The 23,046-nt window shown below is 44.3% G+C and overlaps 1 protein-coding gene across 6 annotated transcripts in view; it reads left to right on the forward strand.

Annotated features, from left to right (window-relative positions):
• Positions 1-23,046, forward strand: part of armc9 (armadillo repeat containing 9) — a 117,142-nt gene that overhangs the window by 43,471 nt on the left and 50,625 nt on the right. For 5 of the 6 annotated variants that reach the window (XR_013579608.1, XM_078563920.1, XM_078563922.1 and 2 more), the window contains exons 10-12: positions 8,066-8,104; positions 11,157-11,194; positions 20,161-20,272. Coding sequence is in view for 5 of the 6 variants with exons in the window: in XM_078563920.1 (XP_078420046.1) it covers positions 8,066-8,104; positions 11,157-11,194; positions 20,161-20,272 (189 nt within the window). In the remaining variant the exon portion in view is untranslated. The remainder of the gene's footprint in view (positions 1-8,065; positions 8,105-11,156; positions 11,195-20,160; positions 20,273-23,046) is intronic. The other variant, XM_078563923.1, reaches the window with a different exon arrangement.

Consider the following 23,046-nt stretch of genomic DNA (forward strand, 5'->3'; position numbering starts at 1 on the left):
CTTGCTGCAATTCATATAGTGGAATGGGATCTTTTGCATCCTTTTGAGAAAGCAGATGGAACGTGGTGCCTTCAGTTGTGCAGCACTCTCAGTGCTGCATCAGAGCTCTGAAGACAGTCATACAGACTCGAAACGTTAACTCCCTTTCTCTCTCCACAGATGCTGCCAGACCTGCTGAGTTTTTCCAGCTTTTCATGTTTTTATTTCAGATTTTCAGTATCTGCAGTATTTTGCTTTGACTTTTGTAATTTCTGCACAGACACAGCATTCCCTCAACTCTCTGGAAAGTTCTTAATTAATGTCTCCAAGCAACACTTAATAAAAGAGAGCTGTGAGGAACCAGTTCATCAGAAGTTGGTGTGAACAGCCACCATCATTCCCCATTGTGTAGCAATGGCTTCTAACTGCAAATCATTTATGTGGACAATGGAAATAGTGATCATGTGGTCACATGACCAAAACTGACATCAGATAACAAATCTTCTTTACTCCCAAGAACCAGGGAGAACAAGCCAGCCTGGAAATGAACAGAACAGAAGCCTCCTGTGTTAGCCTCTCCCTCTTTATCTCCCTCCACCTATTTTTACAAGTTCGAACCTTGTCTGCTATTTTTTACTACTTTGTGACTATCCACACGCCGCAAGCAGAAGTTTTTAAAGAGCTCAACCCAGCAGCTACTGTCACTAGACAAACCAATAAATGTGTGTCAACATCTTTAAACCAACTTGGTGCTGAACCAGAAGGACCTTTGAGCTCAGCCTGGATCCACCCAAGTCATCAACCTACAACAACTGTATAACTGAATCTTTATTGGACCTCAGAAATATCATTTAATCTATCCTCTCACTTTGTAATCTACTTTTCATGTGTGAACCTGAGTGTGTGTGTGTGTATGTGTGTGTGTATATATATATATATATATATGTGTGTGTGTGCGTGAAAGTTGCAGGGCGGAATCGTCCCGGATTTTCACCAAGTGCGTTAGCGGGCGGGAAATAAACGTTTTACCTGCCGGCCGCAGTGGCGGCTTTTCACGCTGTATCGTCCCAATCCTGCCTCATTAATCATGGATTCCCAGGAAACAAGCCGTTTCACTGGCAGGCGGCCTCCGATTCGCCCGTCGCGCTGTCTTTTTCATGCCAGGTGCCATACTTAAAGTGCAGCTGCACGCACACCTCTCAGTGCTTCCAGCCCAGGACTGCTGCACAAAAGTCATGGCCCCAAAAGGCAAGAAGACTGCAGCCCCCTGATTCAGTTACACATCTATAGAACACCTTTTGGATGCCATGGAGGCCCGCCGTGATGTCCCCTACCCCTGCTCCGGCTGCAGGAGGAGCAGCAACATCATCAATCTGGCTTTGGAGGTGGTGATAGCGGTGGTTGGTGCCAACACCTGGCAAAGGAGGGCAGCCAGTGCCAAAAAAGGATGAATGATGATCTCCATTTCTCCAGAGTAAGTCACTTTTCTCATCACTCTCAGCTCACACACTCAGGCTCATCACACATCCACAGGGATCTCACTCACTGTCAGTTCAAGGGACATTCACTCTCTCACACACACCTTCATTGCCCGCGTCTCGTCTGTGGGACCACTCACCACCCACACATGCCAGGCATACTTATCATCTGGCCTAGCAGGTGTCCTGCTTACACTCTTTCCATCTGTCTTCATGCAGGACGAGCTGGCACACAACAAAAGGGAGAGGTCGCAGACTGGTGGAGGAATGTCTGAAATCAAGGTCCTCATGGAATTTGAAAATAGAGTCATCCAGCTGGCCGGTGAAGATCTGGACCATTCCTATACTGAAGGTGAGGTCAGCAGTGATCAACAAAGTGAGGATCCAGCAGTGCGACATCCATCAAACAATCATGCTGTGAGTGATGTGTCCTGTTTCACAGGCCACTGCCATGCACTAATATCTCTCCTTGCTTTCGTAGGCACATCTGGGAAACAGCCGAGTGAGCCCACGACCCAAGTCCTCGACTCAAGCCCTGAAGAAACCTCAGAAGAGGAATTTGCTGAAACACTTATTGAAGGCCTGTCGCAGCACTCACTCACACCCTCCACCAGCGGAGAGACTCACACCTTGATGGGGCCAAGCTTTAGAGTAGCCTCGGGGTCACAATCTGATGAGCACATCACACTGTCTGATCCACAGCAGGTGGCGGCATGGATTTCCCAGGTTTCTGGCACTTCGAGAACTGCTGGAGACCAGAAATCTGTTGAGTCTGAGTCAGATGATGAGCCTCTGAATCCGGTCATACCTCAGTTGCTGGAGCTGCAATGGCAAGTTCAAGGAGTCCGGCCACCTTCAGTCTGAGGTGATAACGCTGGCATGCCAACACACTGAGGTCAACATTGGTAGGATGGTGGCAGCCAAGGAGACCTTGGTCCGGGACATCGGTTCTGCACTGCTGCGTGGGTTGAACTCCATCGCTGACGCCATAGTTGGTCTCCAACTGTGTCAATGTGATAGGAGTAAGGGGCAGTGTGATCTCACTCCAGCTTCCCCTTCCCTTCATTCTTCTGAACTCCAGCAAATATAATTCTAACCGACTCAATCTCTCCTCATATGTCAGTCCTGCCATCCCAGGAATCAGTCTGGTAAACCTTCGTTGCACTCCTCTATAGCAAGAACATCCTTCCTCAGATAAGGAGACCAAAACTGCACACAATATTCCAGGTGTGGCCTCACCAAGACCCTGTATAATTGCAGCAAGACATCCCTGCACCTGTACTCGAATCCTCTGGCTATGAAGGCCAACATACCATTTGCCTTCTTTACCACCTGCTGCACCTGCATGCTTACCTTCAGTGACTGGTGTAGGAGGACACCTAAGTCTCGTTGCTCATTCCCCTCTCTCAATTTATAGCCATTCAGATAATCTGCCTTCCTGTTTTTGCGACCAAAGTGGATAACCTCACATTTATCCACATTATACTGCATCAGCTTGTCCAAATCACACTGAAACATCTCTGCATCCTCCGCACAGCTGACCCTCCCACCCAGCTTTGTGTCATCTACAAATTCTGCAAAATCTGCAAAAAAGACGTAGCGTCAGGGCTAGGAAGGTTAAGAAGAAGTAGTGGGCACGGGTGTTAATCACCTCTACATAATGTTCACTTTGTTCATAAACTCCCAAGAATCTCTCCTTGCCTATGGCTCCTTGTTCTGATGAGCAGTGTTCATGTTGCTCAGATGTGAAACCTTGGTCTCTGCATAAGATAAAGGTAGGTGTCTCAGTCCAAGGCCTCTTCTTTGTGCAACCTTCCCAGCACGCTGATGGTTTGCCTTCATTGTCACTGGTCATATCAGTCATGCCTGCACCTCGAGGGGGCTTATTATTGCTGCCAGAATGCCCTGGGCTGGTGACACAGAGCTCTATCATTCCCTCTGTGTGCTCCCAGCACCTATGAGGTGCAGCTGGCCCCCCATCTCATCAGCATCTATGTCCAGTGATAGTATGGTCCTGAAGGTTTCAGCTCATGAAGGATGCCGTAGGCTCAGGGGAAGTTAAAGTTTCCCCACTGCATCTCCATGATATGACCCTATTCATAGAGCGCAACGAGGTGCCATCAGCCAGACAGGAGGCAGACATTCAAATAAGCTATGTGGGGATCTATGGAGTGTCCCCACTGGATGTTGTCATCATCCTCCTGGAATGTAGGGACTTTGGGCATCCACTGTGTCTCCATGACAGGAGCCTTATCATAGAGCGTATATGCACTGCCATCAGCCAGACAGGAGTTAAATGTTCACAGATACAAACATATGAACAAGGAGCAGGAGCAGGCCATTCAGCCCCTTGAGTCTGCTTTGCCATTTAATAAAATCATAGCTGATCTGATAGTAACCTGAAATCTGAATCCCACCTACCCCCGATAACCTATCACCCCCTTGCTTATCAAGAATCTATCCACCCCTGCCTTAAAAATATTCAAAGTCTCTGCTTCCGCCACCTTTTCAGGAAGAGAGTTCCAAAGATTCATGACCCTCTGAAAAAATTTCTCCTCATCTCTGTTTTAAATGGGCAACCCCTTATTTTCAACAGTGACCCCCTAGTTCTAGCTTCTTCCGCAAGAGGAAACGTCCTCTCCACATCCACCCTGTCAAGACCCCTCAGGATCTTATGTTTCAATCAAGTCACCTCTTACTCTTCTAAACTCCAGCAGATACAAGCCTAGTCTGTCCAACCTTTCCTCATAAGATAACCCACCCATTCCAGGTATTAGTCTGGTAAACCTACTCTGAACTGCTTCCAATGCATTTGTATCCTTCCTTAAACAAGGTGACCAACACTGTACACAGTATTCCAAATATGGTCTCACTAGTGCCCTTTACAACTGAAGCATAACCTCCGTACTTTTGTATTCAATTCGCCTCGCAGTAAATGGTAACATTCTATTAGCTTTCCTAATTACTTGCTGTACTTGCATACTAGCCTTTTGTGATTCATGCAGTAGGACACCCAGAACCTCCTGCACCTCAGAAGATATGGATGCATTTGTGCGTGGAGGCCTGCAATATCCCACGGAGGTCACCCCAGGAACCCTGAAAGGAGTCACTGGCGTAAACATTGAGCGCTGCGGTCACTTTCATGGCCACTGGCAGTGGATGCCCTCCATGTCCCCTGTGGCGCCAAATCCTGTAGTAGGTGGCAGATGTGACCAACCATTCCCTGGACATGTGAAGTCTTTGGCGACACTGGTTCTTGGTCATTTGCAGGAATGGCAAGTGCCGTCTACAGACCCTGGTTTAGCTAGGTGCCAACCATCGGCGGCTCATTGTGGATCTTAAGCGGACTGTGCGGGAGCCCCAGCTGCCCCTTCTTCTTGAGGGTGCTGCTCCTCTCTCTGCCCAGTCAGGGGCCTCTGTCACTCTTTTCTCCTTCATCTCCGCTCTCTGTAAGCTCTGCGGCATACAGCTAGATCACCAGGCTCCACGCTCCTGATGTACTTCTCCTACGGGATGAAAGCTTGGGTATACCAAGAACCTCTCTTGGTTAAGTCTGAAGGCCCCCTTAAAGCATGCCAGAGAGTGTTGGCCACCTCTTGGATGGCCAGAGCTTAGTGCGCTGCATGGCTGCTGAAACCCCATTCACCCCCACCCCTCTCCACCTGACCGATTGGCGGCAACTTTGCCCAGTGGACTGCATGCTGTGCTCTCAGCTCAGGCACAGGCATTCTCCTAACCCACACTGCAAGGCTGCATTGTTAGCTTGAACCATGGGAGAAACTGGTTCAAACCAGAATGATGACATGGCAAGGGACTGTGAGTGCCTCCACCAGAGACTGCTCCATGGCCAGCTTTCACAAGGAGATTGAACAACGTGCCCACTCGTCCAATTTTTCTGCAGTCTACGAAAACGCTCATTAGTTTGCAGTCTATGCCTGAGGGGGTGAAAAGCACACTGGAGCATTTGGTGGCACGTTCAGGCCTCTGTTGCTTGAGTGGGCAGATAAGCTAGAGACCCAACTCCAAGCATGTCAATGTGTCTGCGCCTGAACTATTTCAGCTGCGGTGGAATGGTCACTTCATACAAAGTTTCCTTAATGCGTGGCCACTTCCCTCTGCCCCCCTTTGCAATACCATCAACCACAGTGCAGCGCTTGCCCCAGCACCACACTGTCAGCCAGCCGGGAAAATGTGACTTGCCTTGGCCCTCGCCTGAATGCACTGTGCCTCAACCCTTGAGGTCCAACAGGTGACCCTCGTGAGTGGTTGCAACGTTACTGTGCATTCACCTCCAAGTTCCCCTCAAAGTGCAGCTCACCAGATGCACGCCTTATAAATGCTGTTGTGAGCCAGCCATCATGCCTGGATGATCCAGTATGGAGAGATGATTCTGGCGAGTAGGGCTTATAATGATATGCAGGTGTATTAAAATGATGTTCCCGATGTGTGGCGGAAGGAAATGCGGCCCGCTGTTGACAGGTGGAGCGGACGATTGCAAACTGGTTTCATGACATCGTGAAACCGATTTTTGGCTTCCCGCCATATTGTCTGCTCACGCCCCGCCCCCCATGACACCCAATGTCCACGGGCACAGAAAATTCCACCTGTAGTGTTGTTATTTTACTTAGACTGGGTAGCACAGTAAAAACTATTCTCTTTTCCTTTTTAAAGAAACCTCTCCATTCGTGTCTTTTAAAGTCACAGCACGTAAACAGTTAAACACTCATTGAATTGGCAAGCATATCATATCCTTTTAAAAATCCTGTTGTGGTCAAACAAGGGGTTGTATTTTATGTGCCCCTGCCAGATGTGCTTTGTGCGGGGGTGGGCACGTAAAATAGGGCAGGTGCCCAACCCAGTACCTTCTCGCTCACCCCCATAAAATGGGGGGCAGGGTGGGTGTCAAAATCGGCATCCTGCCTGCCATATTCAAATAAGTAATCAAGCCAGTTGACTCTAATAATAAGCTGCCCATGCCATAAAATGTTTGACGTGAACAGTCGGGCAGGAGCAAGCAGCTTGACTGTTTTTTAAAGTTCTTCTAAGGGAGGGAGGGAAGGAAGGGGGACATTTTCTCTTCAGGGTCTGCCCTTTACCGATCCTAAGATCCCCCTTACGATTGAACACCCCCCCCACCCCCGCTCTTCATACCTGTCCGCAGCCTTTAACCCATCCCCTCCCCCTCAACTCGGTCCCCCTCCCTGACTTACCCAAACCCTTCCTGTCCAAGACCCTGGACTTACATGCCCTGGAGATCCATGAGCCGCCTTCTTTCTTCTCATGCAGTCCCAGCAGCTGCCACTGATGTGCTGTTGGTGCTGCCAGGACCAATGGAGCTGCTAGCCAATTGGGTATTGTGAGGGGCGGAAGTCTCACTTGCCTTTCATTTAGCCATCCCGCAGGCATTATGGCTGTGGGATGGGTTGGCATCGAGCATGTTGGCTCCACTTCGACCTTGCTTCCGGGGGGGAGTCCCCTCCTCCATATTATTCAGCCCAAGGAGTGGGAAAAGAGGGGAACCATTCCACCTCTTGTCTCCTGATCGTAACTGTTAATTTATATAAATATTTGTATTATATATGAATTATTTATTTAGTGATCAGCTTAAGTCTACTTATATTTAAATTTCAAAACTCAGTTCTTAAAAATGGAATGCAGTTGACAATTTTTTCATAGTACAGTAACACTTGATACTGCTTGTAATTGATCATCTTTTAACAGTTTACATTGTAGATTTTGGGGCAGTGTTGGAGTGTAATCTTTATTTTAATTTTTAAGCTTAACATCTTAACAGTTTACAGTAATGGCTAACTGTGATAGACCATTACCTGAGCTCACCTTTGCTTCATTCAATGGATCTCAGCATTAGAGAACTGTGGTGGGGAATATATTTTCTGTTCTTATAGAAAAATTCTTGAATTATTTAATGCGCAAAATAACGTGGTTCAGAGCCATGCTGAACATTCTTGGATTCACTCAATAGCACTATGTTCCTTTTGTTGGATCATGCATCCACTCCTGTATTTTGATCTAATTGTTCAAATCAAGCAACCACTGCTTTTGTCAACAAAAGTATCCCTAATTTTTCAGTTTTACCACTATTCACTGTTTTTGAAATTGCACTTTCTTCCTTTCAAATGTTAGTTTTGCAACATTAAACTTGCTTGATACTGAACATTTCGAACATGAAGTTTAAGAATTATAGCTGTATAATAATTATTTGTCATCTTTTACTGAAAACTTTCTAACAGGTCTCTTACTTTTCTTGCTATAATTATCCTGATGACAGATAACATGTAAATGACTTTCGTACATTTTTTATATAGTTCTTATAACTTATTAATTTAAGACAGTTTTTAAAGAAAATTTATTTTCAACAATGTACTTATTTTTGTTTTTACTTTTAAACTTCAACCTTTTGCCTGCAGCAGGACACTTTGACCACTTAGCTTTTCACTTAAATAAGATCTTTTGTCTGGTGGAGGCAAAAGACTAAAATCTAGATGATTAATTGCTTTTTATTAATATAATTTTGCTTTAATTTTTGTAAATTTTCTAACTCTGTGAATGTTTTCTATTTTGTTGTCTGGTTACCTGTCCAAAAAAAGGATGTTTACTTTAAGAGCCCTTGTAACAGTGAAGGATCTGTGAGTTTCTAATATTCTTTCTAGACTTTGAATGTCTGTTCCTGTCCTACCCTTTCCTCTAATTCCATCAATATTACATTTTTCTTATAATTTACACAACATATTAATTTCTAAATTGGAATTAGTTACATAATTATCTACTTAAAAAGTTGTATTGAAAAATTTATCCAAAATACAGCAGAACCTGGTCATAGTGATCAACAGTGCTCAATAACTCAAGTGGTGATATGATCAACTGAACAACATAGTTGAACGTAGCTATCCCATGATCCCAATGTACTATGGATTTCATTGTATTACTGAACATTATTGTTGAACGTTCATACCCTCCAAACAGCTGACCATTAAAATGCTAATCATTTTCTTATCCTTGCCACCTTACTTAAATGCCATTAAAGTAAAAAGAATTTGAAGGCTATTATATTGTTCCATTCTTTTTTTCACTCCATAAAAACAGCATGCTGGAATTGGCACTTTAAACAACTGAGTAGTTTTCACAGTACTGGTTTTGGGTTGAAATTATGAACAGAATAACTTTTTATTGTATTAACATCTGATCTTGCATCATGTTGAGACACCAGAATAGCTGATGAATGTGAAACAGTGTTGCTCACCTATTCAGCATTGCTGCTCATTGGCACCCTAAAATTCAGAAATTTACAGTGGGATAGAAGGCAAATTAGAAAATTGAAACCAATAGGGATTCTAGCACAAAATTGTTCAGTACAACCAACCAAGACAACGTGGGGTTAACCATAGAACCATAGAAAAGTTACAGCACAGAAGGAGGCCATTCGACCCATCTTGTCCATGCCAGCCCGAGGACACACAGGTGCCCTTTCTAATCCCACCTTCCTGCACCTGGCCCATAGCCCTGCAGTTTACAGCACTTTAGGTGTAGATCCAGGTACTTTTTGAAAGAGTTTAAGTTTCTGCCTCTACCACCAACTTTGGCAGCGAATTTCAGACACTCACTACCCTCTGCATAAAAAAATTCTTTATCATGTTCCCCCCTCCAACTTCTGCCACTTATCTTGAATTTATGTCCCCTGGTTCTAGAATTCTCCATCAAGAGAAACAATTTTATCCTGTCCACTCTTACTATTCCCCTTATAATTTTGTACACCTCAATCAAGTCACCTCTCAGCCTTCTTTGTTCTAAGGAAAATAATCCCAACCTATCCAATGTCTCCTCATAGCTACACTTGTCAAACCCTGGCAACATTCTTGTAAACCTCCTCTGCACTCTCTCCAGAGCTATTAGGTCCTTCCTGTAATGTGGTGACCAGAACTAGACACAATACTCCAGTTGTGGCCTCACCAGTGTTTTATACAATTCCAGCATTATATCCTTCCTTTTATATTCTATACCTCTGGCAATGAAGGAGAGCATTCCATATGCCTTCTTTACAACTTTGTCTACTTGAACCGCTGCCTTCAGGGACCTGTGTACTTGTACGCCAAGATCTCTCACTTCATCTACCCCTCTTAGTATATTCCCATTTATTTTGTAATCCCTGTAACTGTTTGACCTCCCTAAATGTATGACCTCACACTTCTCTATGTTAAAATCCATCTGCCACTTTACCACCCACTCCACCAACCCATCTATATCGTTTTGGAGATTATGGCTATCCTTACACTATCCACTACTCGGCCAATCTTTGTGTCATCTGCAAATTTCCCAATCGTGCCCCTCACGTTCAGGTCCAAATCGTTAATATATAACACAAACAGCAAGGGTCCCAACACCAAGCCCTTTGGAACACCACTTGAGGCAACTTTCCATTTGCAAGGGCATCCATCGACCAATACCCTTTGTTTCCTGTTACAAAGCCAACCTTTTATCCAGTTTGCCACATTTCCCTGAATCCCATGGGATTTTACTTTCCTGACCAATTTGCCATGTGGGACCTTGTCAAATGCCTTGCTAAAATCCATGTACACAACATCCACTGCACTACCTTCATCAACCCTTCTTGTCACTTCCTCAAAGAATTCAATCAAATTTGTGAGGCAAGACCTTCCTTTAACAAATCCATGCTGACCATCCCTGACTAGTCCATGCCTTTCCACATGACAATTAATCCTATCTCTCAGGATTGATTCTACTAATTTGCTCACCACCGATGTAAGACTAACTGGCCTATAATTGGCATTTCCATTGATCCTTTTTAAACAATGGACTGTTGCATTTCTCCAGTCCTCTGGTACCTCCCCTATATCTAGTGAACATTGGAAAATCATCCTCAGAGCATCTGCTATCTCCTCCCTGACTTCAAATGATTTTTGGCAAACACAATTTAAACATCATATCCTCATATTCACTTCACCCATTGATCGCTAAAGCAGATTCCACTGTATGTTAGCTGTGTAAATTTCTTTACAATTGAATTATATTGAAAATGAATTCTTCCAATTAATTTCTGTCAAGAAAATCTTATTAAAAAGTTATAATATCAAATCATACTGTGGCCTGAATTTTCCAGTCAAAATAATGGTGAGTCTGTCAGAATGCGAGCGCTCTTTGTTTGTTGCAGACACCAAAATCCTGGCCATAATGTTTAAGACCTAAATTTCATTCTCAGCCTATGTAAAGAAGGAAGCATTAACTAATTGAAACCCAATTCTGGTGCATTGTTTATATATCTGTTGCATCTCCTAAGCAAGCTTATAAATTCAAGAACTTTTTCTGTTAACCTTCTGTTGCAATTGTTCAATATGCATTTGTCACATGTTTAATAACAAGTGGTTTCAAACTGAAACACTAATTTCCAGGGCTACTTACAAGCAGTGTATGAGGTAATTTTAGCATGAAGCTTTGTTTATTATGCCTTACCTTGTTTCTCATTTTGTGCAGTGCATGAAATATTTACAAGCAACATTTAGCTCTATTAATGAAAAGCAGAAAATACCATAGCCTGCAAAGGTGTTGCCATTGGGAATGTGCTGATTTTTGTTTTGCAAATGCATAGAAGCTGCATGTATTGCTTGAATGAATTACAATTGAGACAGTCAATTTAAAGTGTTCTTTAAATTTCTTTTAAAACAGGCATCATCTATGCTGAGGGCATCCATCGTTCCTACCACGTAAGTGATTTAAATGCTTTGAAAGTTTCATGTTTGTATATTTTCTTATACTAATCCATCTCCAGTGGTGCTCTTCATTTGTGGTCCAGGCATGAAGTGCAGTTTTTGATATTTATAGCCATGCCACCTGCAACCCTAGATGTGCCTTGACTTGTCCATAAGTGTAATACAGCATATTTGCTGAAGCAGTAAAATGTTGTTGACTCAGTTAAAGTATTTTCATATCTTTTGAAAATAAAATTGCAAATAAGCAAGTTTAATATTTGTAATGCAATTTACCTACCACCTTTATAAAGGTTATTTAAGATGAAAATTTATTCTTCTCAACCAAAACCTCTTATTTTCAGTTACTTGTAGTATTTGTTCTGTGTTCCACAATGATTAACAGTATTTGCTTAATGTACAAGTATTTTATTTACCTTTAACTCCCCTTTTCAAAACTACTTTTTCTTTTTTATGATTATAAAATATATTTTTCTACCTATTATTTTCCATGGTTCTTGCTGTAGCTGTTGGTGAAATTCTTTTCGAAGGATATTCTCTTCTATAGTCAAAAACCAGAATCTGACTATATGGTTATCATGATGAATAGGGGGATCTGTTGTATTTCAAATCGTGAAATTTATTTTTTAAATGAAGAAAAACTTGAATTTATATGTACCGTTCACGAACTCAAGACATCCAAAAGCACTTCACGTTTAATGAAGTATTTTAAAATCTTTGTCACTGTAATAATATAGAGAAACGCAACAGGCATTTTGCACATAGTAAGGCCTCACTAACCCAATGATTAGATCATTTGTTTTAGCGATGTTTCTTAAGGAATAAATGTTGGCTGGGACAACAGAACCCTTCTGCTTTCCTTTGCTTAACACCATGAGATATTTTACTTCACTCTGAGGACAGATGGAGCCTCAATTTAACTACTTATCCAAAAAATGGCATCTCCAACAATGAAGCACTCCTTCGTACTGTGCTAAACTATTAGTTCGAATTATGTGTTTCAGTCTCTGGAGTCGTTCTTGAACCTGTGAGAGTGCTACAACTGAACAAAGGCTGATGATTAATAAAACCAGAAAATGCTGGAGATACGAGACAGGCCTGGCAGCATCTGTGGAGTGAGAAACTGAGTTAATGAGCAGAATCTTCCCAGCACTATGGAGGTTGCTTTGGAGATGAAGGGTGTGAATGGTCTGCTCCCCAACGTTTCTGCGCCAGAAAGTTTTCCTGCCTGTCCATCTGTGGCGGTTAGCCTTATCAAGATATTTAAATGTTAAGTCCTCACACCTCACAGCACAGCTCTCCATGCCCTGCCTGTAGCTGTCAAAGCCATTATGGTGTTGAAGTTCTTCGTCTTTGGCTCCTTCTGAGGCGTTGATGCCTTGTAAATGACTGCACAAGACTGCATCTTACAGGTAACTGATGCCCATTTTGTGAGAACTGCATAGACATTCGATGTCAGGCAGATGGGGCCTCACAAGGAGAGAGGGCAGTGGATTTCACCACCATCATTGGATTCTCCCAGATGCAGGGCATCATTGATTGCACCAATGTGATCATCAAGGCGCCTCCATTGAAGAGTTGGAAATAAGCAGCCTAGAAGACCCGTCACAGCGCTTACCCACACCCTCCACCAGTGCAGAGCCACACACCTCGGTGGGACCTAGATCTAGGGCAGGTTCGCGTTCACAATCTGGTGGTCACCTCAGAAACAAGTGTCGGCAGCAGGAGGAGGCAGGTTCAGCTGAGCCCCCCACCGGAACTCGAAGGACTGCTGGGGAAGAGGCATCTGTGAGGTCTGAGTCAGATGATAAGCCTCTGGATTTGGCCTTCCAACTCATCATGGAGAGTCAGCAGAAGGCAGGGGAACATCAAGTAGAGCTATTGGAAGCCCTCAACAGAGTGACACTTGAGTCAAAGGAGTGCGTCCACCTGCTGTCTGATGATGTAGTGTCCACATATGCATGCATGGAGGTCTCCATGGGAAGGATGGCAGACCCCATGGACACTCTGGTCCAGCAGAATGCGGACATGCACGCAGGCCTGCACTCCATTGCGGTAACCATGGGTGAGTTCCTGCAGTGGTGACGCGAGAGGAAAACAGGGCACCTTGACGCCCATCGAGGTGCCCTTTCCCTTTAAGGAGTCAGGCTGGGGCCCTGAGGCACCCGAAGGGAGGAAGAGCGGCAGCTGGACACTCCTGGGTCATCCACTCAGGATGTCTGCTCCCACTGAGTCCCCTGTATCTGTGACCCCCTCAACCTCACCCTCTGTCACCCCAGAGGGAGCAGCTAGCCCACAGGAGGACAGCCAAAGCAAGCCAGGGCTCTCAAGCCTCCGCTCTCCAGAGGATGCACGCCAAAGTCATTAGAGGCACTAGGGCCAAGCATTGCACAGGCTGTCTCCGTTCCTGCTGTGGATGTCAGGGCAGCACCTAGAAGAAGTGGTAGGCCTAGAAAAGTTAAGAAATTCTGATGCATGGGTGAACACATTTTGTCACTTTATAATCTGAAAAAACTCACTTTCATTGAGTAATGCGTAATGTCATCTTTCAGCTTTATTGTCAAGCTTCGTGAGTCCTCCCCTGCAGTTCAGCTGCATGCAGCTGGACCACAAGTGATTCTGGAGGGAGAAATGTGTGTGTGGCAGAGCCTCTCGGAGCCTCGTGTAAGCACTCTCCCACGCATGCAGAGCCTTCATTCATCAAACTCATCTTACTGTCCTGAGCATTTTCAGTGCTGCTTTCTCTTTCAGTTGTCCATCTGAGCTGACCTGCATCTCCACCCACCCGATCATTGCACTCCCATGCAGCACCTGTGCCCATCCACCACGAGGCTCTGCGCACTTTTGATTTCGACAATGACGGTCGTAGTCAAGTTTTTGATCAGCTCCGCCACCCTTTCCCCTCCACTAGCCACACATGTCCTTTCCCCCATCGCTGTCGATCCCCTGGCACCACCGCCCCACCGTCACTGACCAACCCTTGTCTTTCCAGGATGTCCAGGTGAACGTACACACTCCCTATCCCCTTGTGAATCCCACCCCCATGCACATTGACCTCCCCAATCTCTGCCTTCCCACCCCCAGGGTGCATGTCTGCCTCTGAGTCTTCACCAACCTCGCCATCCCTTCTACCGCTAACACTGCACCCTCATTCTTCCACCATTCCAGCTCCCTCTGCCCCCTCTTGTAGTCACCATGGGTTTATTAAAGGGAAATCATGCTTAACTAATTTACTGGAGTTTTTTGAGGATGCAACTAGTAGAATAGATAAGGGAGAACCAGCGGAAGTGGTGTATTTGGATTTCAAGAAGGCTTTTGATAAAGTCCCTCATAAGAGGCTAGTGGGCAAAATTAAAGCACACGGGATCAGGGGTAATATACTGGCACGGATTGAGAATTAGTTGACAGACCGGAAAGAGAGTGGGAATAAATGGGTCTTTTTCCGGATGGCTGGCGGTGACTAGTGGTGTCTGGAGGGATCAGTGCTTGGGCCCCAGCTATTCACGATGTTTATAAATGACTTGAATGAGGAAACTAAATACAATATTTCCAAGTTTGCTGATGACACAAAACTGGGCGGGGTTGTGAGGAGGATGCAAGGAGGCTTCAGGGCGATTTAGACAAGTTGTGTGTGTGGGCAAACACATGGCAGATGCAGTATAATGTGGATAAATGTGAAGTTATACGCTCGGTGTGAAAAACAGAATGGCAGGGTATTATTTAAATGGTGATATATTGGGAAATGTGGATGTACAAAGGGATCTGGGTGTCCTTGTACACCAGTCAATGAAAGTAAACAGGCAGGTGCAGCAAGCAATTAGGAAGGCATATGATATGTTGGCCTTCAGTTCATGAGGATTTGAGTTCAGAAGTAGGTCTTACTGCAGTTATACAAGGCCTTAGTGAGACCATACCTGGAGTATTGCATGCAGTTTTGGTCTCCCTACCTAAGAAAGGATATACTTGCCATAGAGGGAGTACAGCGAAGGTTCACTAGGGTGATACCAAGGATGGCAGGACTGTCGTATGAGGAGAGATTGGTTCGACTGAGCCTGTATTCACTTGAGTTTAGAAGAATGAGGGGGGATCTGATTGAGACATATAAAATTCTAACAGGGCTAGACAGACTAGATGCAGGGAGGATGTTTCCCCAGTTGGGGAGCCTAGAACCAGAGGCCACAGTCTCAGGATACGGGGCAGGCCATTTAGGACTGAGATGAGGAAAAATCTCTTCACCCAGAGGGTGGTCAACCTGTGGAATTCTCTACTACAGAAGGCTGTGGAGGCCGGTCACTGAGTATATTCAAGAAAGAAATTGATCATTTTTTTGGACATTAGGGGCATCAAGGGGAATGGAAAGAAAGTGGGAATATGGCGTTGAGATAGGGGATCAGCCATGATCATATTGAATGGCAGAGCAGGCTCAAATGGCCTTCTATGTTTCTATTCCCTCCTACTATGCCCACTCTCAGATTGTTCCCCAGGAGGTAGTCATTGACATCACAGACCCCTCCCTTGTACGTTCACCTGGACATCCCCTTTCTCTTACTTCCTTCCCACAACCCTCCTCCTTCCTCCACCTGGACACCCCCCGCCCCCCCCCGAACCCCGACCCCCTGCCTCCTCCTCCCCCCGGACACCTTCCCCTCTCCGAACTCCCTTGTCTCCCCGGACACCTTACCCTGCCCCACCCCACCTCCAAACTGCCTCCCTCCCCCCCCACCAACCACATTCTCCCAACTCCGAGCTCCTTCCCCCCTCCGAACTCTCTCCCTTACCTACCTCCCCAATTGCCGCATTCTCCCCGATTACACCCTCCTCCTCCCCCCCGCCCCCCGTGATCCTTCCTTCCCTACTCACCACCCCCTGACACCTTCATCCTCTGCCCCCCAACCTGCCCCACACCGACATCTTCATTCCCGCCGCCCCCCCCCAATCTCACCTCCCCGACACCTTGACACCTTTGTTCTCCACCCTCGCACCCCCGCCTCCTGGTACACCTTCCTCTCCCAGTCACAACTAGACCTTCCTCTCTCACCTCCATCCCCTGGTACACCTTCCTCTCCCACTCACCACTCACAACTGGACCTTCCTCTCCCGCCTCTCGCCGACCATTTGTAACAGCCCATGGCCAAGACTGTGATGTTCTGAACCAGACCCAAGACGTCAACGGAGACCTTCCACATTCCATGAGCTGCTTTGCGGCGGAACCATGTCCTTGAGAATCCACCAGCCAACGAGGCCAGAAGATTCTGGCCATAGTGTACATGAGCAGAGGACCATTGGAGTACAATGTGGAAAAATGTGAACTTGTCCACATTGGCAAGAAGAACAGAGAAGTGGCATACTATTTAAATGGAGAGAGGTTACAGATCTCTTTGGTAAAGAAGGATCGGAGTGCCCTGGTACATGAATCACAAAAAGTTATTATGCAGGTACAGCAAGTGCTTAGGAAGGCTAATGGAATGTTGTCGATTATTGTAAAGGGAATGGAATATAAGAGTAGGGAAATTTTGTTACAGTTGTACAGGACATTGGTGAGACCACATCTAGAGTCCTGTGTACAGTTTTGGCCTCCTTATTTAAGAAAGGATATAATTGCATTAGAAATAGTTCAGAGGAGGTTCACTCCACAAATTCATGGGAGGAAGGGGTTATCTTATGAGGAAACGTTGGACAGGTTGGGCTTGTATCCATTGGATTTTAAAAGAATGAAAGGTGATCTTATTGAAAGATAGAAGATGAGGGGCCTTGACAGCGTGGATGCTAAATGAATGTTTCACCTTGTGGGAGACATTAGAACTAGAGGGCACAGTTTAAAAATGAAGGATCTCTCATACCATATGGAAATGAGATTTTTTTTCTCTGAGGGTCATAAGAACATAAGAAGTAGGAACAGGAGTAGATCATTCAGCCCCTCAAGCCTGCTCCACCATTCAATAAGATCATAGCTGATCTTCTTGTGTTTCAATCTCCACATCCCCATCTAACCCCAATAACCTTTGATTCCCTTGCCTAACAAGAATCTATCTACCTCTGCCTGAAGAATATTCAATGACCCTGCCTCCAACACCTTCTGAGGCAGAGAGTTCCAAAGTCGCAGAACGCTCTGAGTGAAAAAAATTCTCCTCATCTCTGTCCTAAAAATTTTAAAACTGTGCCCCCTAGTTCTGGACTCACCCACAAGAGGAAACAGCCTTTCGACATCTACCTTGTCAAAGCCGTTCAGGATCTTGTATCCTTCAATCAAATCACTCCTCACTCTTCTAAACTCCAGTGGAAATAAGCCCAGTCTGTCCAGCTTTTCCACATAAGACAACCCACTCATTCCAGGTATCAATCTAGTAAATCTCCTTTAAACCGCCTCCAATGCATTTACATCTTTCCTTAAATAAGGAGACCAAAACTGCACAGGTCTCACCGATGCCCTGTATAACTGAAGCATAACATCCTTACTTTTATGTTCAACCCCTCTCGTGATAAGGTATAGCATTCCATTAGCCGCCTCAATTACTTGCTGTACCTACATACTAACTTTTCCTGACTCGTACCAGAAGGTAGGTGAGGTAGGTCGTGAGCCTGTGGAATTCTGTTCCCCAGAGAACGGTGGAGACAGGGTCATTGAATATTTTAAGGCAGAGTTAGATAGATTCTTGATTAACAAGGGAGTCAAAGGATATAGCGGGTAGGCAGGAAAGTGGAATTGAGGCCACAGTCAGATCAGCCATGATCTTATCAATTGGGAGTACTAAGGAAACTAATGGGGCTAAAGGCCGATAAGTCCCCTGTACCCGATGGGTTGCATTCCAGGATATTGAAGGAAGTAGCTACAGAATTGTGGATGCACTGGTAGCAATCTTTCAAGAATCCTTAGATTTTGGAAAAGTCCCAGAGGATTGGAAAATTGCCAATGTAACACCCTTATTCAAAAAGGGAGGGAGACAAAAAGCAGGTAACTATAGGCCAGTTAGCTTAACATTTGTCATTGGGAAAATGTTAGAGTCTATTATAAAGGATATAATAGCAGAGCATTTAGAAATACATAATATAATCAAGCAGAGGCAGCATGGCTTCATAAAGGGAAAATCATGCCTGACAAATTTATTAGAATTATTTGAGGAGGTAACAAGCAGGATAAATAAAGGGGAACCAGTAGATGTAATATATTTGGATTTCCAAAAGGCGTTCGATAAGGCACCACACATAAGGCTACTTAATAAGATAAGAGCCCATGGCGTTGGGGGTAGTATATTTAGCATGGATAGAGGATTGGCTAACTAATAGAAGACAGAGAGTTAGGATAAGGGGGACATCTTCAGGATGGCAACCTGTAACTAATGGAGTGCCACAGGGATCAGTGCTGGGACCGCAATTATTTACAATAGATATTAATGACTTGGATGAGGGAAGTGAATGTACTATCTCTAAGTTTGCAGATGATACGAAAATAGGTGGGAAGGCAAGTGATGAGGATGACACTGAGTCTACAGAGAGATATAGACAGGTTAAGTGAGTGGGCAAAAGCTTGGCAGATGGAATATAATGTGGTAAAATGTGAGGTTATGCACTTTGGCAGGAAGAATAGAGGAGCTGAATATTATTTAAAAGGAGAAAGACTGCAGAAAGCTGCAGCACAGAGGGATTTAGGGTCCTCGTGCATGAATCACAAAAAGCTAGCATACAAGTTCAGCAGGTAATAGGGAAGGCAAATGGAATGTTGGCCTTTATTTCAAAGAGAATAGAGCATAAAAATAGGGAACAAAACAAAAGTAGCTGGAAAAACTCAGTAGGTCTGACAGCATCTGCGGAGAGGAATACAGTTAACGTTTCGAGTCCATATGACTCTTCATCAGAATTGTTCTGATGAAGAGTCATACGGACTCGAAACATTAACTGTATTCCTCTCCACAGATGCTGTCAGACCTGCTGAGTTTCTCCAGCTATTTTTGTTTTGTTTCAGATTTCCAGCATCCGCAGTATTTTGCTTTTATAAAAATAGGGAAATCTTGCTAAAACTATGCAAGGCACTAGTTAGACCACACCTAGAACACTGTGAACAGTTTTGGTCCCCTTATCTAAGGAAAGATATATTAGCACTGGAGGCAGTCTAGACAAGGTTCACTTGGTTGATCCTGGGTACGGAGGGATTTTTTATGAGGAGAGGTTGAGTATGTTGGGCCTATACTCATTGGAGTTTAGAAGAATGAGAGGCAGCCTTATTGAAACATATAAGTTTCTTAGGGGGCTTGACAGGGTAGATGCTGAGAGGCTGTTTCTCCTTGTGGGAGAGTCTTGGACCAGAGGGCATAATCTCAGAGTAAGGGGTCGCCCATTCAAAACAGATGAGGAGGAATTTCTTCTCTCAGAGGATGGTGAGTCTGTGGAATTCTTTACCGCAGAGGGCTGTAAAGGCTGGGTTTATCAGATCAGCCATGATCTCATTGAGTGGCGGAGCAGACTCGGGTCGAATGGCCTACTTCTGCTCCTACATTTTATGGTCTCGTGGCAGTGCAAGCTTAAGGGACTGAATGGCCTGCTGCTGCTACTAAATCATATGTTCATATTTTATGTTAAATCTGGTTGTATATTCTTATATTCTCACTTGAATGAAGAAAGAATAACAACTGAAAAATGTTTGTTTGAACAACTGAATTGATCAACGTTGTGATACTTGCTGCTTGGTGAAAAGGTAGCTTTGGAAAAAATGACTGATGTGATTGCCTAATTTTCTGCCACTTACTGATTGCTTGTTGCTAGTTACAGAATTGAGCTATTATTAATTTATTTAGTCAATTGGATATTTGATTGGTTGAAATTAAGTTCGTTAAATTGTCAGTTACTAATTTTTGTTCTATGATGTGCAAAACCCTGAATTGTTGCACTTTTGAGGTTTAAATTGGCTGTTGTGCATTAAATGCAAAACTTTTATTAATGTTGCTGCTAATAAATGTCTCAATCTTTAGGAAATCTAAAGATGTACCTTTATTACCATCTCTTGATTACGAAAAGTTGAAGAATGATTTGATCTATGGAAATGATCGACTTAAGGCACTTCTTTTGCAAGCACTGCGTTGGGTATGTATAGAATTGTTAGTTTAACTTTGGTAAATCTTAATATAGCTTCAATTATTTTTGATGCATTTGCTATTTGGCTTGAAATGAGTGTGATGATGCATTGTTTCCGGTCTATACAGTACATTCTGAATGTAGATAATAAGATCCACTATGTACAGAACTTGTATAGAGTTTTGAGATTATTGAGATTTAATTTTGTGCTTATCCTCATCTGAAGGGTTCATTTCAGAATTTTCTTTCTTTTTTCATCCTTGTCAGAAAGATACTGTTCCCTATCCTGCACCTGTGTTCTTCCATTCTTAATGGTAATGACTTCTGCTGGAGAATTGCTTGACAGATGCCTACAGCCCTTTAATACCTTGCCCAAAATACCTGTTCTTCATGTGTGAGCCTATACAATAAGTATTGTCTGGCTGTTTGACTGTAAAGGGGTGTGCACCACTCCAATGTACCCACTGAGCTATTGAGGGACACCCGGTCAGTTCTTAAACTTCTGTTTTAGAAAGCATGATTTAACTGCAACTCTGCTTTTGTTAATAGTAATCCCTTTCTCCTCCATGCCTCTTCTGAAAGAAAATAATCTCTTGTTTGAGGTACAGTTTTGCCCAAATAACCACAGCTTATATGTGATCTATAGCAGTTAATGTCATAGACTATTCAGCTGCGCAAGTATTACAGTCATGCCTGATCCTGTCCACTGCTTGCATTCATTTAAATGTACTGCAGCACATTTTGAAGAATAGCAATCCAGAGCTGAAGCCTTGGTCAACAGTCCTCTCCCTAAGCTGAGGTAAATTTTATTGCCCCACTTGAAGTTTTGCACCATCTGAATTACTTGGAATGAGTATCAAGCAATCAGAGGCACTAATATTGGGAACTAAAGATTGATGGCTTTTGTCTTGGAGAAAGTACTACCCATCTTTCCCAGAACTCCACATTTGAATCCATCCAATCGGGTTTCTGCACCTAACACAGTACCGAAATGATCCCATTTTAACACTTGACAATTACATGACCCCGAAATGTCAGCAAAAACGGATCAACATAAAATAACGTGGATCAACATATACTAACATATGAATCAACGTATAATAATATATCATATAAACATGAAGAAGTGTTTTTAAATGGCTTTGTAAAAAAGTTAATATTTTATGGACTCCTGTATGTTTCAGCCAAGCTCTCCATATTCCCCAGTGACAGAAGACTCAGTGAAGCCCCCTCCCCCATACCCTCCCACACAATGTAATCAGTCCCTTAACCCTTCCCCGCACACACTGTAATCAACCCTTCTCCCCTCTACCCCACACACAGTAATCAGCCCCTTTCCCCTCTACCCCACAAACAGCATCAGCCCCTCTACCCTCTATCCCACACACAGTAATCAGCCCCGCTACCCTCTACCCCATACATAGTAATCAGCTCCTCTCACCCATACGCAGTAATCAGCCCTTCTCCCCTTCCTGCCTCCACACCGCCCCCAACACACACATTAATTAGCCCCTCTCCTCCACATGCACTATAATCATCCTAACACCACCGCCACCACCCCTTGTTCCATCCTGGTTGCCAGTCCCTGTGAAGCAGTCACCATTTGGGATATAGAGCCTGTACAACAGGAGCAGAAACACAGTAAAGTTTGAAGCCACCACTCACTTCCTAGCTCAGCTGCATGACCTTCTGTTTTTTCTTTCTGCACATAGTCAATTACTGAGTTACACTTGCTTGCCTCTGCCTGCACCAAGTTGGCACAGAAATATCCCTGCTTGGCACCCTGCACTAAAAGTGCTTTTTGAGGTTAGTGGGCGCTTTGGGCTCACCTCTTGCTGTTTGGTGGCAAGCAGCCAATGAATCCAGAGCTGCTCCTCCAGAGTCTCCTCTCCACAGTTGACAGTGTTGCTCCGGAGGAAGGGGAGCTTGCTCTATCTCTATGACTTCACTGGCAGTCGTGACCCACAGTTTGGGAACCCTGCTCTAAATTGTTAGACTGCCTGTCTGACATTGGATAAGTAGAAATTTCCTTCAAATTTTAGGAAGACTGAAGCCATGGTCTTAGGTCCCCTATTTCCTGGCCACCGACTCCCAGCTTTCCCTAGCAACAGTCTGAGGCTGAACCAGACTATTAGCAACCCCGGTTTTGTATTTGACCGCAAGATGAACTTCCAACCATATAACTGCGCCATCACTAAGACCGTCTATTTGCACCTCCGTTAACATCATTTGATTCCACCCCTGTCATGCTCATCTGCTGCTGAAACCCTCATCCATGCCTGTGTTACCTCTAGACTTAGAAATTCCAAATGACTGGCCTCCCACCTTCCATCCTCCATAAACTTAAACTCATTCAAACCTCTGCAGCCCGTGTCCTGACTTGCACTAAGTTCCATTAATTCATCAACCCCTGTGTTCAGTGCCCTACATTGGTTCCTGATTAGCAATATCTTGCTTGGTTTTAAAATTCTCATACTTGTATTCAAATCACTCTTTGGCATCACCCCATCCCTTCTCTGTAATCTCCTCCAGCCATACAGTACTCTAAAATATACATGCTGCTTTAATTCTAGCCTCTTACATATTCTCAACTTCAATTGCTCCGCCATTGACAACCATACTTCCAGCTGCCAAGGCCCTAAATTTCCTTCCGAAAAATCTCTGTTTTCCTACATCTCTGTTTTACTTCAAGGTGCTCCTTAAAATCTATCTCTCTTTTGGTCATCTGCCTTAATATCTCTTTCAGTGCCTCAGTATCAAATTTTCTTTGATAATGCTTCTGT

The sequence above is a fragment of the Cetorhinus maximus genome, chromosome 19, assembly GCF_964194155.1.
Source record: "Cetorhinus maximus chromosome 19, sCetMax3.hap1.1, whole genome shotgun sequence".
NCBI lineage: Eukaryota > Metazoa > Chordata > Chondrichthyes > Lamniformes > Cetorhinidae > Cetorhinus > Cetorhinus maximus.